Source organism: Peromyscus eremicus, chromosome 2 (genome assembly GCF_949786415.1).
Source record: "Peromyscus eremicus chromosome 2, PerEre_H2_v1, whole genome shotgun sequence".
Lineage (NCBI taxonomy): Eukaryota > Metazoa > Chordata > Mammalia > Rodentia > Cricetidae > Peromyscus > Peromyscus eremicus.
Window position 1 is genome coordinate 130,574,058 of NC_081417.1, and position 12,950 is coordinate 130,587,007.

The following is a 12,950-nucleotide window of genomic DNA, read 5'->3' on the forward strand; positions in this document are numbered from 1 at the left end:
ATTTAATTCAATTTAATTAATTAATTTATTTATTGTGAAATCATTTGGTTAAACCATCAAATGCTACCCCAACATGGCAGTTTGGGAGCTGGATTTTCTCCAGAGCAAATTTCCTGGGAGCCTCTGTCAAGTTCAAAGCCAGGCTCTCGGGAGTGCGCCTCAGCCCCAGGCTTCTGTGTAGTGCACACTTCTGTCGCAGTACAAGTGAAGCACAGAGGTGTTACTGTGGGTTCTGAGAGGAAACTCGGGGAGCCATTCCCCAAGCTCACCCTGAGCCTGACCTCTCCCTGCATGCCAGGCGCCTTCATGTTCCCCTACTTCGTCATGTTGATCTTCTGCGGAATCCCTCTCTTCTTCATGGAGCTCTCCTTCGGCCAGTTTGCAAGCCAGGGCTGCCTGGGGGTCTGGAGGATCAGCCCCATGTTCAAAGGTGAGGTCCTGGTGGGGTGTGTGCATGCATACATGTGCATATGCTTGTGCGTGCATGTGCGTGTGTATACACCACTACATGCACACACCACACAGACAGACAGACAGACACACACACACACACACACACACACACACACACACACGGATGGATGGACGGACGGACGGACGGACGGATGGACGGACGGAGGCTGGCTTGTCCATCTGTACAAACATGAATATCCCCTGTGGAGCGTCAGTGCTATCCCAGGTCTGACTTCAATGTCCAAAGCCGTGAACACATGCTGGGATCCATGTTTACTCGGCCCCCTCTTTCCCTCCTACCACGTGTATACACAAACTCCTTTCTTCCGCTGACTCATCATGGCCCGAGCCTTCCCCTCTATAGCTCGCCATCAAAGATTGCCCCTTGGGCCTTTGGGGACTGTCCACCTTTAGCTAGATAAGTCAGCGCCTCCTTCAAAGCCCACTGCGCTTCTCCTCCAGGCGTGGGCTATGGCATGATGGTGGTGTCCACGTACATCGGCATCTACTACAACGTGGTCATCTGCATCGCCTTCTACTACTTCTTCTCATCCATGACACACGTGCTGCCCTGGGCTTACTGCAATAACCCCTGGAACACACCTGACTGTGCCGGTGTGCTGGATGCTTCCAACCTCACCAATGGCTCCCAGCCCACTGCCCTGTCTGGCAATCTCTCTCACCTGTTCAACTACACCCTGCAAAGGACCAGCCCCAGCGAGGAGTACTGGAGGTGAGCTCCTGGTAGACACAGGATCAGGGGGACCTGGTAGCAGCCCTCAGCTCTCTCTGTCCCCATCGGGCAGCCATGTCTGGATCATCTGCACCTGGTGCCTACAGCCCAGGGGGGAGAGGTGGGTAAAATGGCAGACATACAGAGGGCTATGGAAGACTTGAAGGTGAACTGGGAATCCTTACAGAGCAGCAGTAGAGGAGGGCTCTGGAAATCTTAAGTCTCCAGAGGCCAGGCAGGGCCAGGGGGATAGCATGTTAGGGGGAACAGCATGAGAGAGGGTCCCAAAGGACTGGAGGTTATTCTCAAGGCTGTGAGGAGCCTACTCCATTGAGACTAACGTGGATGAAGAGATCTTGTGGGCTTTGAGGTGGCCTTGAAGGGGCGCTGTGTTGATGATAGAGAACTAACAAGAATTAAGCTTCCACTTCATACTGTAGAACAAAAGGAGCCATGGACATTCACTAGGCCAGGGATGCCAGGACAGCCAGACCCATTCTGTTCAGAGGTGACAAAGAGACTAGTGTCTCTGGCCCCGCTGAAGGGAGGCTGCTGCTGGAGGTGTCAGGATCACCTTGTCCCAACTGGCAGCTAGAGGGCACAGTAGGGTATTCTTCCCTATGTCTTACCGGAGAGTCCCGGAGCAGAGGATCTTTGGATGTAGGAGGTAGGCCTCTTCTATTCCTTCTATAAACTTCTGTGGCATCTGCTCTAAAGGCCCTGTGTACCCGTGGCAGATGTAAAATGGTCCTGAGCCTCTGCCCCAGGGAATGCAGTCTGTGGGTTGTGGTGACTTCGGTGAGGTGGGGACAAGAGGAGGTGACCATAGCTGCCCGGAAATGGGAGAGAGGGGAGTAGAGGGATGAGGAGAGATGTGCATGGGTGAGCAGAGCCAGGAGGAGCAAACCAAAGTGGAGATTGGGAACAAGTGGGACAGTGAGAAAGGAGACAAGAAGGGCGGGCGTGCATCACACGGCACCTGTTCCGTGGCAGCCTGAAAGCTTGACGCTTTCTCTGTGGTGTGATGGGGGCCAAGGTGAGGTGCACAAGGCCGCAGGCACGCTGAAGTTGTAACCGGTCCTCTAGACCAGTCCTGAAAGTGCAGACTCCAAAGAAGCAGCCATGGGACAGGCCAGTTTCAGAGAGGAGTCAGGAAAGAGAGCAAGACAGAGCGCACACCCAGTCAGAGGACTCTGGGTAACTGTCCATCGGGGGCGTGATGTGCACTGGACAGCTTGCCCGAGACAGAAAGACAGAAGATGAACTTCCCTGGAGCTCCCAGAAGCACAAATCCTGCCTACTCTCCTCACCCCGAGCAGATGCTACAGCGTTGTCTCAGGGGCAAAGCTCTGGAGATGTTAGTCAGTGAAACCGGTGGGGAATAGCTCTCAGAGAATCTGCCTAGATGCACTGAGGGGACAGCTGGGCTCTGCTCCCCAGCTGAGACTGTGCCAGGCCTACCTAACTGGCTGTTTCTAACCCTAGTGGCTCCCTGCTGCCACCTCCTGGAAAGCCTGGAAAGATTACCCCCCCCCCCCCCCCTTTGCTATACTGGTGATTGAACACTGCCCCACACCCATCCTTGTGCTTGCTAGGCAAGTGCCTTGCCCCTGAGCTACATCCCTAGCCTTCTTTTTACTTTTTTTTTTTTATTTTGAGACAAGGTCTCACTAAGTTGCCCAGGTTGGTCTTGAACTTGTGATTCTGCTGCCCAAACTCTAGAGTGGCTGGGATCATAGGCCAGCATCCACAGGTCTGGTTCTGAAATGATCCTTAAGAGAGCAATGGTTGGGAGGAGAGGGTGGGTGGGTATATATTCAGTGGCAGAACATTTGGCTAGCATGCCGGAGGCCCTGTGTTCGATTCCCCGATCCCAGAGGAGACCAGAGCTGCCTGGGCCTCACTGATAAAAGAAGAGTCGGGGAATTGTTACTGCCTACTGTGTGCCAGTGTGTTATCGCTGATAGGTTTTACTAGCCCCATTTTCAGATTTAGAGACGGACATCCCAAGGTTAAGGAGCCGGACAGCTCTGGAGGTGGCTGGGCTGGGTGCTCCAGGCCCGCCTCGGCTCTGCTGTTGTCCGGTCCTAGGCCAGTGGTGCTCTGCCAGCGTTCTTGGTCCTAAGTGTTCCTTTGAAAGGTGGCACGATGTAGTTAACCATTTTATGAATGAAATCAGCAGGCCAAAAGAAAGACGAGGAAGGCTGAGGTGTGGCTCAGTGGCAGAGCTCGCCCGCACTCGTGAGGTCCCTGGTTTGATGCCTAGCACCTAAACAAACAACAAAACAAACAAATCCTTTAAAGTGAGAGAATCCGGAAGGGAGGTTTCTGGGCCACTCCTCCTCCCTCCGTCCCTGTCCCCTCCCACGTCCCAGACTTGTTTTATACTCTCCTGCGCTGGTCTGAGAACTCCTTCCAAACCCTAAGCTCATGACAAGGCTTCTCGGCTCCGTGGCAGCCAGCACCTGACACAGAGTGGACTCTGATCCCAGCTCCACCCTCATCCACCCCAGTGTCTCATGCCAATGTCATAGTCATGCTGACCTCTCAAATCCTGGCTCTGCCACCGGCCCACTGTGTGTTCATGGGAGGTCACCAGACCCCTCTGAGTTTGAGTGTTCCCTCCTCAAATCTGGGTAGCCGGAATTCTTCCTCCTTGTTGCAGAGGTGACATGTGGTGACATGGTATAAATCCCGGAAGTCAGTAGCAAGGGCTCAGGTGCACCTGTGAAGAGCCGGAAGAGGGGGTCTCCCTTCTCAAGCCAGTTACTGTCTGCTCGAGGAAATAAGATCGCTATGTATCTGGAGTTGGGGATTTTATTTATTTTTATTATTATTATTATTATTTTTTGAGACAGGGTCTTACATAGCCCTGGCTGGCCTGAACTCCTTATGTAGAACCAGGCTAGCTTTGAACTCACAGAGAGCCCTTACGGCCTCTGTCTTGCAAATGCTGAGATTAAAAGCTCATGTCATGCCTGGCCTTTTTTTTTTTTTGAGACAGGGTCTCACTGGTATCTGGAGGAAGGAAAAGAGCTGAGTGTAGTCATACACCTGTGATCCCAACAGCTGGGAGGCTGAAGCAGGAGGATCGTAATTACCAACCTATGCTACCTACTGGACCTAGTCTCAAAAAAGAAAAAAAAGCAGGATAATTTTTGAGAGGTCATATGTCAAAAGCCAACTTATAAATAAGTTGCATCCCAAAATGCTCTGAGGTTAATTGTTTGATCTCAAAAGCACATGGTCCAAAGCAAAACAAAAAACTAAATACAGTACAACCTAAAATAAAGCTAGAATTCATTCCTTGGTTCCCAGGCTCACCATCTAAGCTCTGCACTGCCGATACAATAATGCCATACTCGAGCAATAAAAATAACATCAAATACTGCCATTTTAGCATGTGCAATTAGGCAAAGTTTTTTTTTTTTTTTTTTTTTATCCTTAAAATGAAAAAGGGCTCCTTGACTTGATTGTTGGCACTTTCGGCAAAGTGACGGAGACGGAGCCTGTGGTTCTCCAGAACCTGTGGTTATTCAGAAGCGTCCACCTTGCCGGCACCGGTGTCTTACATAGGAAACCCAGGCAGGCCTGGCCTAGGCTACCAGGAGCCCCAGTCCATTGCCTTCAGCTATGAATGGCCTCTGTCTAATTCAATGGGCCAACAAAATTGTTTTCTATGTTGTGCTATGAGGGGGAGAAGGCGGGGAATCGGGGTCAGAGGGAACCTGGACCTGTGTGTCTCATGGCTCCTGAGCTTTGCTGCTCTGTCTGTTGATTCCTGCATGGCTGAGCCAGGAGAGGGCCATGCCAGCCTCACATACTGGTGTAGACAGGAGGGAGAATTGGGTAGAGGGAGGAGGAGTCAGCACCTTCTGCAGGCCAGGCTGGGAAGTGTGGCCTGGGAGGAAAACTGGAAGCCGAAAGGAGGCAGCGGAAGTCTCCTTTGGGTGGTCAGGCAGGCCGGCCAAGCAAACGCCAAGTTCCAGCTCTGACAGCATTGTTCCATGAAGACCCAGAGTCGTATCCCATCCCAAGACATTCAAAGTGTCTGCATGAGGTTTGAGAGCTGATACGGGAATAGCTGAGGACGGGGGCGGGGCGGGGTGGGGAAACAGCCTCCAATGGGAGCTAGGCTGATAGTCTCCAGCGGCAGGGGAGGAAAGAAGGGAGCCTATGTTTGACCTCTGTTGTGATGAGGAAGCGGAGGCTCAAGGTGTCTTTCTTGCTTCCTTCTCACCGCTAGCCTGGACCGTTCATCTGGGCTCCCTCCTTCCTGCCTCCCAGACCATTTGCCACAGTGTTCATTCACTCAAGATCAAAGAGTTGAGTACCTCTCAGTGCCGGGCACTGGAGATGTATGGCCATGAACAAAGTGAACAAAAGCTCCCACCATCATAGAGGACGGAGGACAAAAGCCATGAAAAGGCTCAGCTGGTAGAGTGCCTTCCTGGCATGCATGGAGCCTTTGGTTTGATCCTCAGTACCACATAAAACCTGGCAAGGTGGCACACACCTATAATCCCAGCATTCAAGAGGGGGAAACAGTAGGATCATAAGTTCAAGGTCATCCTCAGCTATACAGTGAGTTCAAGATCAGCCTGGGTGATATGAGACCTCGTCTCATATAAAGCCAACAGACTATCAAGGGCAAAATAAACAGAACAAGAGAAGGATGTGTGTGCTGTCGAGGAATGCAGAGTAGGGCATGCTGGGCTGGGGTAAAAGCTGAATTTTAAGCTGTGTAGTCCAGAAGACCCGTTTGAGAAGTGGCCATCTGAATAAAGACGGGAGGAAGTATGGGTTATACAGACAAACCCAGCCATATCCCAGACGGGGAGATAGTGTAAAACACGACACCTGTTCACATGTGTAAAGACGGCAGGGTGGCACAGGGCCGTGTGTACACAGATCTCTGGGGGAGGGGGAGGGGAAGAAGCCACTTCCTTCAGAGACAGCAGCATTTGCAAAGGCCCTGGGGTGGGAGCAGGCTAACGTGTTTGCGGGAAAACCAGGTCCAGTCCAGCAAAGGTAAAGGAGAGGAGAGAAATGGCAGGGCCAGAGACACGGCTCCCACAGGGCCTAGAGCCGGAGCGAGGCTTGGGGCCATAGAGAGCCATGACTATTCTAAAACGAAAGCCTCGGAGGTCTCCCATTGCCCTCAGGAGGAAACTGAAATCCTTCAGCCTCGCTTCCACTCCTTACAGCGTGGCCCCTTCCCGTCCGCCGCCCTTCTGCCTTCCCCCTCTCCTCTTCCTGCTCTATCCGGTCTTCCTGAGCTAACCAACATGCCCAGACTGGTCATGCTAGCTCCTGGCCCCCTGCCCTGTGGCAGGCCTGCTCTTCCCACCATCCCTCTCACCCGTATCCTCACACCATAATTCCAGCCTCATCTCTTCAGGGAAGCCTTCATCCTGGCTCTCCCTTCAGGTGAGACCCCCCCCACCGAACCCATCCCCCCCCATGCACCCCCACCCCACCCCCGTGCCCCATCCACTCTGAGGTGCCCTTCTCACCCGTAGTACTCCTGGTGGCTCTCCGCCCTCTTCCCCAAGGGCCAGGAAGAAGCCTCCTGTCCCTGTCCAAGTCCAGTATGTGATTGACCCAAAGACCACGGCCTCCTGGCGTAGGGCTGCAGGTGGCGTTACACCCACGTGGGGAAGAGTTAGGGTGACATCATCACTGCCCGCTCGGCTCTCTCAAGAGCTGGAGCAGACTATTATGGTATACCTCTCTCTGAAGGCTTCCTGGAGGAGGTGCTTCTGATAGGATGAATGGGCATTTCTAAAGTGTGGAATACACATGAAAGGGCCTGGGGTGGGTCCAAGCAGAGACTGGGCGTCAGCCCCCTGCCCCAGGAGAGGAGACTAGCTCAAACTTGACTTGATCTCTTGAAGCCCTTGAGGGTCCCAGGACGGACTGCAGGGCAGAGGGCTGGGGTCCCCAAAGCAGCTCCTATTCTCCCACGAGCAGGCTTCTGGGACCTTGCAGTGTGGGACACAGATCGTGAGGCTTGGTTGCTGGGCAGCAGAGGCTGGTCCTCAGTGACAGTCACCTCTCCCTCCCCAGGCTGTATGTGCTGAAGCTGTCTGATGACATTGGAAACTTCGGGGAGGTCCGGCTTCCCCTCCTCGGCTGCCTTGGAGTCTCCTGGGTGGTCGTCTTCCTCTGCCTCATCCGAGGAGTCAAGTCTTCCGGGAAAGCAAGTACCCTCCCCAGGCAGGGTTTGCTCCCCACCCTGCCTCTCCTTCCTGGGTTGGAGGGAGTCTGAGGGGTAACGAACGAAGAGCCACAGGAGAGGAAGAGGGACCAAAGCCAATAGTGGCTGGGGTCAGGGAGGTCGCAGGAGGGTTGGGAAGAGTTCTAGAGGAATCCATGGAGCCTGTCTTATCTCAGGTGGTGTACTTCACGGCCACATTCCCCTATGTGGTGCTGACCATTCTGTTTGTTCGTGGAGTGACCCTGGAAGGAGCCTTCACGGGTATCATGTACTACCTGACCCCGCAGTGGGACAAGATCCTGGAGGCCAAGGTGGGATGTGGAGGGTTAGCCCCCAAAGGGACTAGGGAGAGGGCACGAGGTCTGGCATCTGACCGCAGTGGCTCGCTGACCATCCTCTCCGCAGGTGTGGGGGGATGCTGCCTCTCAGATCTTCTATTCTCTGGGCTGTGCATGGGGCGGCCTCATCACCATGGCGTCCTACAATAAGTTCCACAACAACTGCTACCGGTGAGTGCCCCCTGCCGGCCTGGAGGCTCCCCCCCCTCCCCCCCCCCGTCTTCTGTCCCCTCCACAGCTCGACTCCCTTGCAGTCTGCTGCTTACAGGGGGGCCTCCTGTACGCGTGACCTTGAGAATCCTATATCTCCAGTAGGTCATGAGGATAGACAGCAAAGCGCTGGCCGGAGAGGGGGATGAGTGGATGAGGGGTCAGGAACCCTGGACTCACTTTAAAAGACCCGGAATGGACAGGAGGAGGAGTTAGGGACACCTATGTTTCTAGAACATCCTATCTCCATGTCTCCTCTTGGCCCAAACTGAGGAAAGGGAAGCAAGCTGGGTCTCCTAAACTGTCCTGTTTTCTTCTTCCCCAGGGACAGCGTCATCATCAGCATCACCAACTGTGCTACCAGTGTCTATGCTGGCTTCGTCATCTTCTCTATCCTGGGCTTCATGGCCAATCACCTGGGTGTGGATGTGTCCCGAGTGGCAGACCACGGCCCTGGGCTAGCTTTTGTAGCTTACCCTGAGGCCCTCACGCTGCTTCCCATCTCCCCGCTCTGGTCCCTACTCTTTTTCTTCATGCTCATCTTGCTGGGCCTGGGAACTCAGGTATGATACGTGTGCGCGAGTGTGTGTGTGTGCGCGTGTGCATGTGTGTGCTTGCATAGGCGTGCATGTGCAAATGCGCATGTGTATTATGTTGGCAGCTTGGGCAGGAGGAACTGGGGCAGAGGGCAGGCCCTTATTCTGATCGCTGTGCCTGTAGTTCTGCCTCCTAGAGACCCTCGTCACTGCCATTGTGGATGAGGTGGGGAATGAGTGGATTCTGCAGAAAAAGACCTATGTGACCTTGGGTGTGGCCGTAGCTGGCTTCTTGTTGGGCATACCCCTTACCAGCCAGGTAAGAATGGAGATGTGGTGGGGAAGGCAGGGTTGCACTTGCCAGGGCACTGGGGGAATGGGTGGGTAGCTGGGCCTGTGGCGCCCTGGCTCATCTGCCCACTGGCTCACAGGCAGGCATCTACTGGTTGCTGCTGATGGACAATTATGCAGCCAGTTTCTCCTTGGTCGTCATCTCCTGCATCATGTGTGTGTCCATCATGTACATCTACGGTAAGTGCCCACCCTTCCATGGCCTCCAGTGTCCCGGTCTCTGACTGGCCCTCTCTCTCCTGCTGAGCTGCTGACCCCCCTCGTCTCTCCAGGGCACCGAAACTACTTCCAGGACATCCAGATGATGCTGGGGTTTCCGCCGCCCCTCTTCTTCCAGATCTGTTGGCGCTTTGTGTCTCCAGCTATCATCTTTGTAAGTTCCTTGGGGGCCCTCCCTGCTCCTACTGCCCCTTGGCCAAGTGTCCCCTTGGGAACTAGCAGGGCGAGAACAGGAAAACATTGGTGGGCTTTCTGTCTACCTTACTGCTCTTACCTCAGAGCCTCATGGAGGCAAGCAGGGAGATAGATGGCAGATACGTGGGAATGTGGCAGCGGTCCTGGGCAGCCCAGGACCTTTTGGTGCAGGGCTAGGAGTTTGGTCAGCTCTGAACCTCCAAGGCTGGGAAGTTGGCTGGCTTTGGAGGGAGCATCCCCATTTCCAAGAACATTCATCAGAGCGCTGCAGTGGTGGCAGAATCCCCTGCAAGGCAAGGAGCTGGTCCCTTCCTTGACCCTGTTCACCTGTTAACTCATGCAGGGTCCCCTGCAAGGCAAGGAGCCGGTCCCTTCCTTGACCTTGTTCACATATTAATTCATGCAACACCTCTCGGGGTTATTGTTATCTCCACCCTACAAATAGGAAACTAAGGCACAGGGATGTTAAACAGGCCCACTGCCACACACTTAATAAGGGCAAGAACCCTAGGCAGACCGAACCATGCTACAGGAGGAATGGCCTGGGGGCTAAAACCTGGCTCCTTTTACTGCTGGTTTGAGGTGAGAAGGGGGACAGGCTGATGGCATAGTAGTCACTATAGAAGAGGGTCAGAGCGTCCACTCAGTCACTGTACAGAGTGTAAGGACTCACTCAGTGGCAGTGCAGTGTCCAGAGTTACCTGTGTCTTCCACAGTTTCACGGAATCATGGAGAGCTCTGTGTCAGGCTTCCACACTGGCTCATGTTTCTGCAAAGAGGCCCCTGGAGGACTGAGGCCTCCACCACATGGGGTGTGGGATATTCCTGAGCCTGGCACGGGCAATAGTTTTGGCCACAGGCCCAGCTCTGAGACATGGGGAGCGGAAGTCTCCTTTCAAGGCTGACAGGCCAGAGAGGACCAAAGCCACTGCCTAGTGCCATGCCCTCTGGGGGTGTGGCATTGGCCCAGGCCCAGGACATAACCTCCTATTACCTGGGGTCACCCACCAAGGGCCTTGGCCTGGATCCTGGGAGTCCTCTAGGAGTAGAGCTGGAATGAAGCAGGCAGTGCCTGGAAAGCCAGGCTGGAAGTACCTTAGGTGAGGAAAGGAATCCAGGCTATGCCGACATACTCATGTTCCCTTTGGGGCTTTCTGTGCCCATGAAGCTCCTGACAGACCTTATCCTTCCCTCCTTAAGTCCAGTGAAGGAATTCGTCTTCACATATATTAGGCTTAGCCAAGCCAGGTGTGGTGGTGCTCACCTTTAACCCAGCCCCAGGGAGGCAAGAGGCAGAGGATGGCCAATACCTGAATTTGAGGCCAGCCTGGTCTACACAGAGAGTTTTAGGATAGCCAGGGTGACACAGTGAGACCCTGCCTCAAAAAAAAAAAAAAAAAAAAAAAAGGGCAGAAAAACAACACACCACACACACACACACACACACACCAGGCTCTGCTAGGCCAGGAAACTCGTACAGTCTATGTGTGCACCCAGGAAGGATGCCCGAGGTTCAATGTGGGGAAGGTCAGAGGAACTTGAGCTCCAGGATGCCCCTAAAGGGTAAGAGGCATGTTGAGTCCTAGAGGGCCCTCTGTGTGTGGCCAAGTCTGTTTCTTTTAGATCCTGTGCTGGCTGCAGCCACGGGCACTTTCCAGTCAGTATACTACCTGACACTCAGCATTTTTAGTCTCTGGGCACTCTCCAAGCTGCATGTCACTGTTACCACAACCATAGTGAGGCAGGACCTGCTCCTCAACCCCCCCTCTCCAGTCCCCCACATCTCCTGGCACAAATCAGCTCAAGTAGATAAATGAGATTGTGCAAGGCACCTTAGATCCAGAGTTAATGCAATCCTAGGCTCTTGCAGGACTGTGGGAAATAAGAAGCCGGGTAGCTCTGAGGAAAGCAGATGGGAAATGCCGTGGAGAAGCTTTTAGGAGGCAGAAAATCCAAAAAGGCTTCCTGAAAGAGGTGGCATTCATTGGCTCAGGACTTGACAGGAATGTGCAGATGTGTCTGCAGAATGAATGGAGCAGGTAGGAAGAAATGCTGGGTGTGGTGGAAACTTGAGGCAGGGACGCTGTGGCCAGCGAGGTAACAGGTCATCGGGCAGAGCTGGAGCCTAAGGCCAAGAATTTGTCCTTATCTTAAGAAAATGGGTGCTCTCCAAAGGTGGTCTCCTAGTTCAGGACTAGAAACACCTCTCTTCCCTTTATGGTGTCTACATGCCCAACCACTCCCTGGGCGGTGGGACCCTCCTGCTTCTTTCACTCGGGTGTTGACAAGTTGCCTTTGCCCCAACCAAAACGCCTTTTACGGCCTTGGGAATCCGGAGAGGAAGGGTTACTGCTGGGAGGGCGAGCCTGGCGTCCAAGCCTGGGGTCCAGGAGGGGCTCTGGCCAGCCTCACGCTGTCCCACCTCTACCCTCTGCAGTTCATTCTCATCTTCACGGTGATCCAGTACCGGCCAATCACCTACAACCACTACCAGTACCCGGGCTGGGCCGTGGCCATCGGCTTCCTCATGGCTTTGTCGTCCGTCATCTGCATCCCGCTGTACGCGCTCTTCCAGCTCTGCCGCACAGATGGGGACACACTTCTGCAGGTGAGGAGTGAGGAAGGGCTGGCTGGGCAGCCAGGCTAAGTGGAGACACTTTGAGCTTAAGGGTTCTCTTCTGACTCACTCTTCTCACTGCGCCCTCTGCCTGCAGCGTTTGAAAAATGCCACAAAGCCAAGCAGAGACTGGGGCCCTGCCCTCCTGGAGCATCGGACTGGGCGTTATGCCCCCACCACAGCCCCCTCTCCTGAAGACGGCTTTGAGGTCCAGCCGCTGCACCCGGATAAGGCCCAGATCCCTATGGTGGGCAGTAATGGCTCCAGCCGCCTCCAGGACTCCCGGATATGAGCACAGTTGTTGCAAGGGGAGAGGTCCCGCCCCCACCCCTTGCTCCCACCACAGAGACTGGGGAGGCAGTGGACAGGTGTGAGCGCCTGCCCCATCATGCCCTGGCCAGGACAGCTGCTGTCACCTTGGCCACCACTGCTAGTGCAGACATTTGTGCTCATGTCCCCAGTGTTTACATGTCCTTCGGATGCCAAGACAGCAGTTGGGGGTGGGAAAGCGATGGGAGGATTGCAGTGGGGGTGGGGGTGTCCAAAGCACTTTGGAGGAGGTCTCAGGCCAGGTCCCCAGAGGCCTGCCAGGCTTCAGATGGCCTCCGATACCCTCATACTCTGCCCTGAGCTGTTTGACTAGGGCGTAAGAGGTTCTGGTTCCGCACCCCACTTGTTACCCTCCAGCCTCATGACCAGTGTTCCTGACCGCAGTCTCTGTACCTGTATCTTCCTGCTCGGGACAAGGCGCGGGGCTACGGGCTCACAGTGTTACTTAGACTGTATCACCCAGCCCTGTTTGTGTAATTATTTTTGTAAAAATGGTATCACCTGTGGTTGCCACCCCCTACCCCAGCCTTGGGTCCAGTCTGTCTTCCAGGCCGGCCTGCACCTCACTTGGGCTGCTCTGGTTGTCTGGCCCAGCCAGCAGAGGCTGTGACCTAGCAGCCTGCCCAAAGCACTTATGGAGAGAAAGAGAGGGGACTTCCTACTGAGAAGTTTGAGCCCGGAGCCCTGGGGAAGGGGACCCTGCACGACATTCCCTGTCCACCCTCCGCCAGGTTGAAGGCCCAGTCTT

At 54.4% G+C, this 12,950-nt stretch overlaps 1 protein-coding gene across 1 annotated transcript in view; it reads left to right on the forward strand.

Annotated features, from left to right (window-relative positions):
- The window catches only part of Slc6a9 (solute carrier family 6 member 9), a 33,734-nt gene extending 21,009 nt beyond the window's left edge, over positions 1-12,725 (forward strand). The window contains exons 4-14 of the mRNA XM_059254839.1: positions 299-430; positions 916-1,186; positions 7,256-7,388; positions 7,583-7,717; positions 7,812-7,915; positions 8,280-8,517; positions 8,675-8,809; positions 8,922-9,021; positions 9,114-9,214; positions 11,693-11,863; positions 11,970-12,725. Coding sequence (XP_059110822.1) covers positions 299-430; positions 916-1,186; positions 7,256-7,388; positions 7,583-7,717; positions 7,812-7,915; positions 8,280-8,517; positions 8,675-8,809; positions 8,922-9,021; positions 9,114-9,214; positions 11,693-11,863; positions 11,970-12,164 — 1,715 coding nt within the window. The 3' untranslated portion in view covers positions 12,165-12,725. The remainder of the gene's footprint in view (positions 1-298; positions 431-915; positions 1,187-7,255; positions 7,389-7,582; positions 7,718-7,811; positions 7,916-8,279; positions 8,518-8,674; positions 8,810-8,921; positions 9,022-9,113; positions 9,215-11,692; positions 11,864-11,969) is intronic.
- The last annotated feature ends 225 nt before the right edge of the window (positions 12,726-12,950 follow it).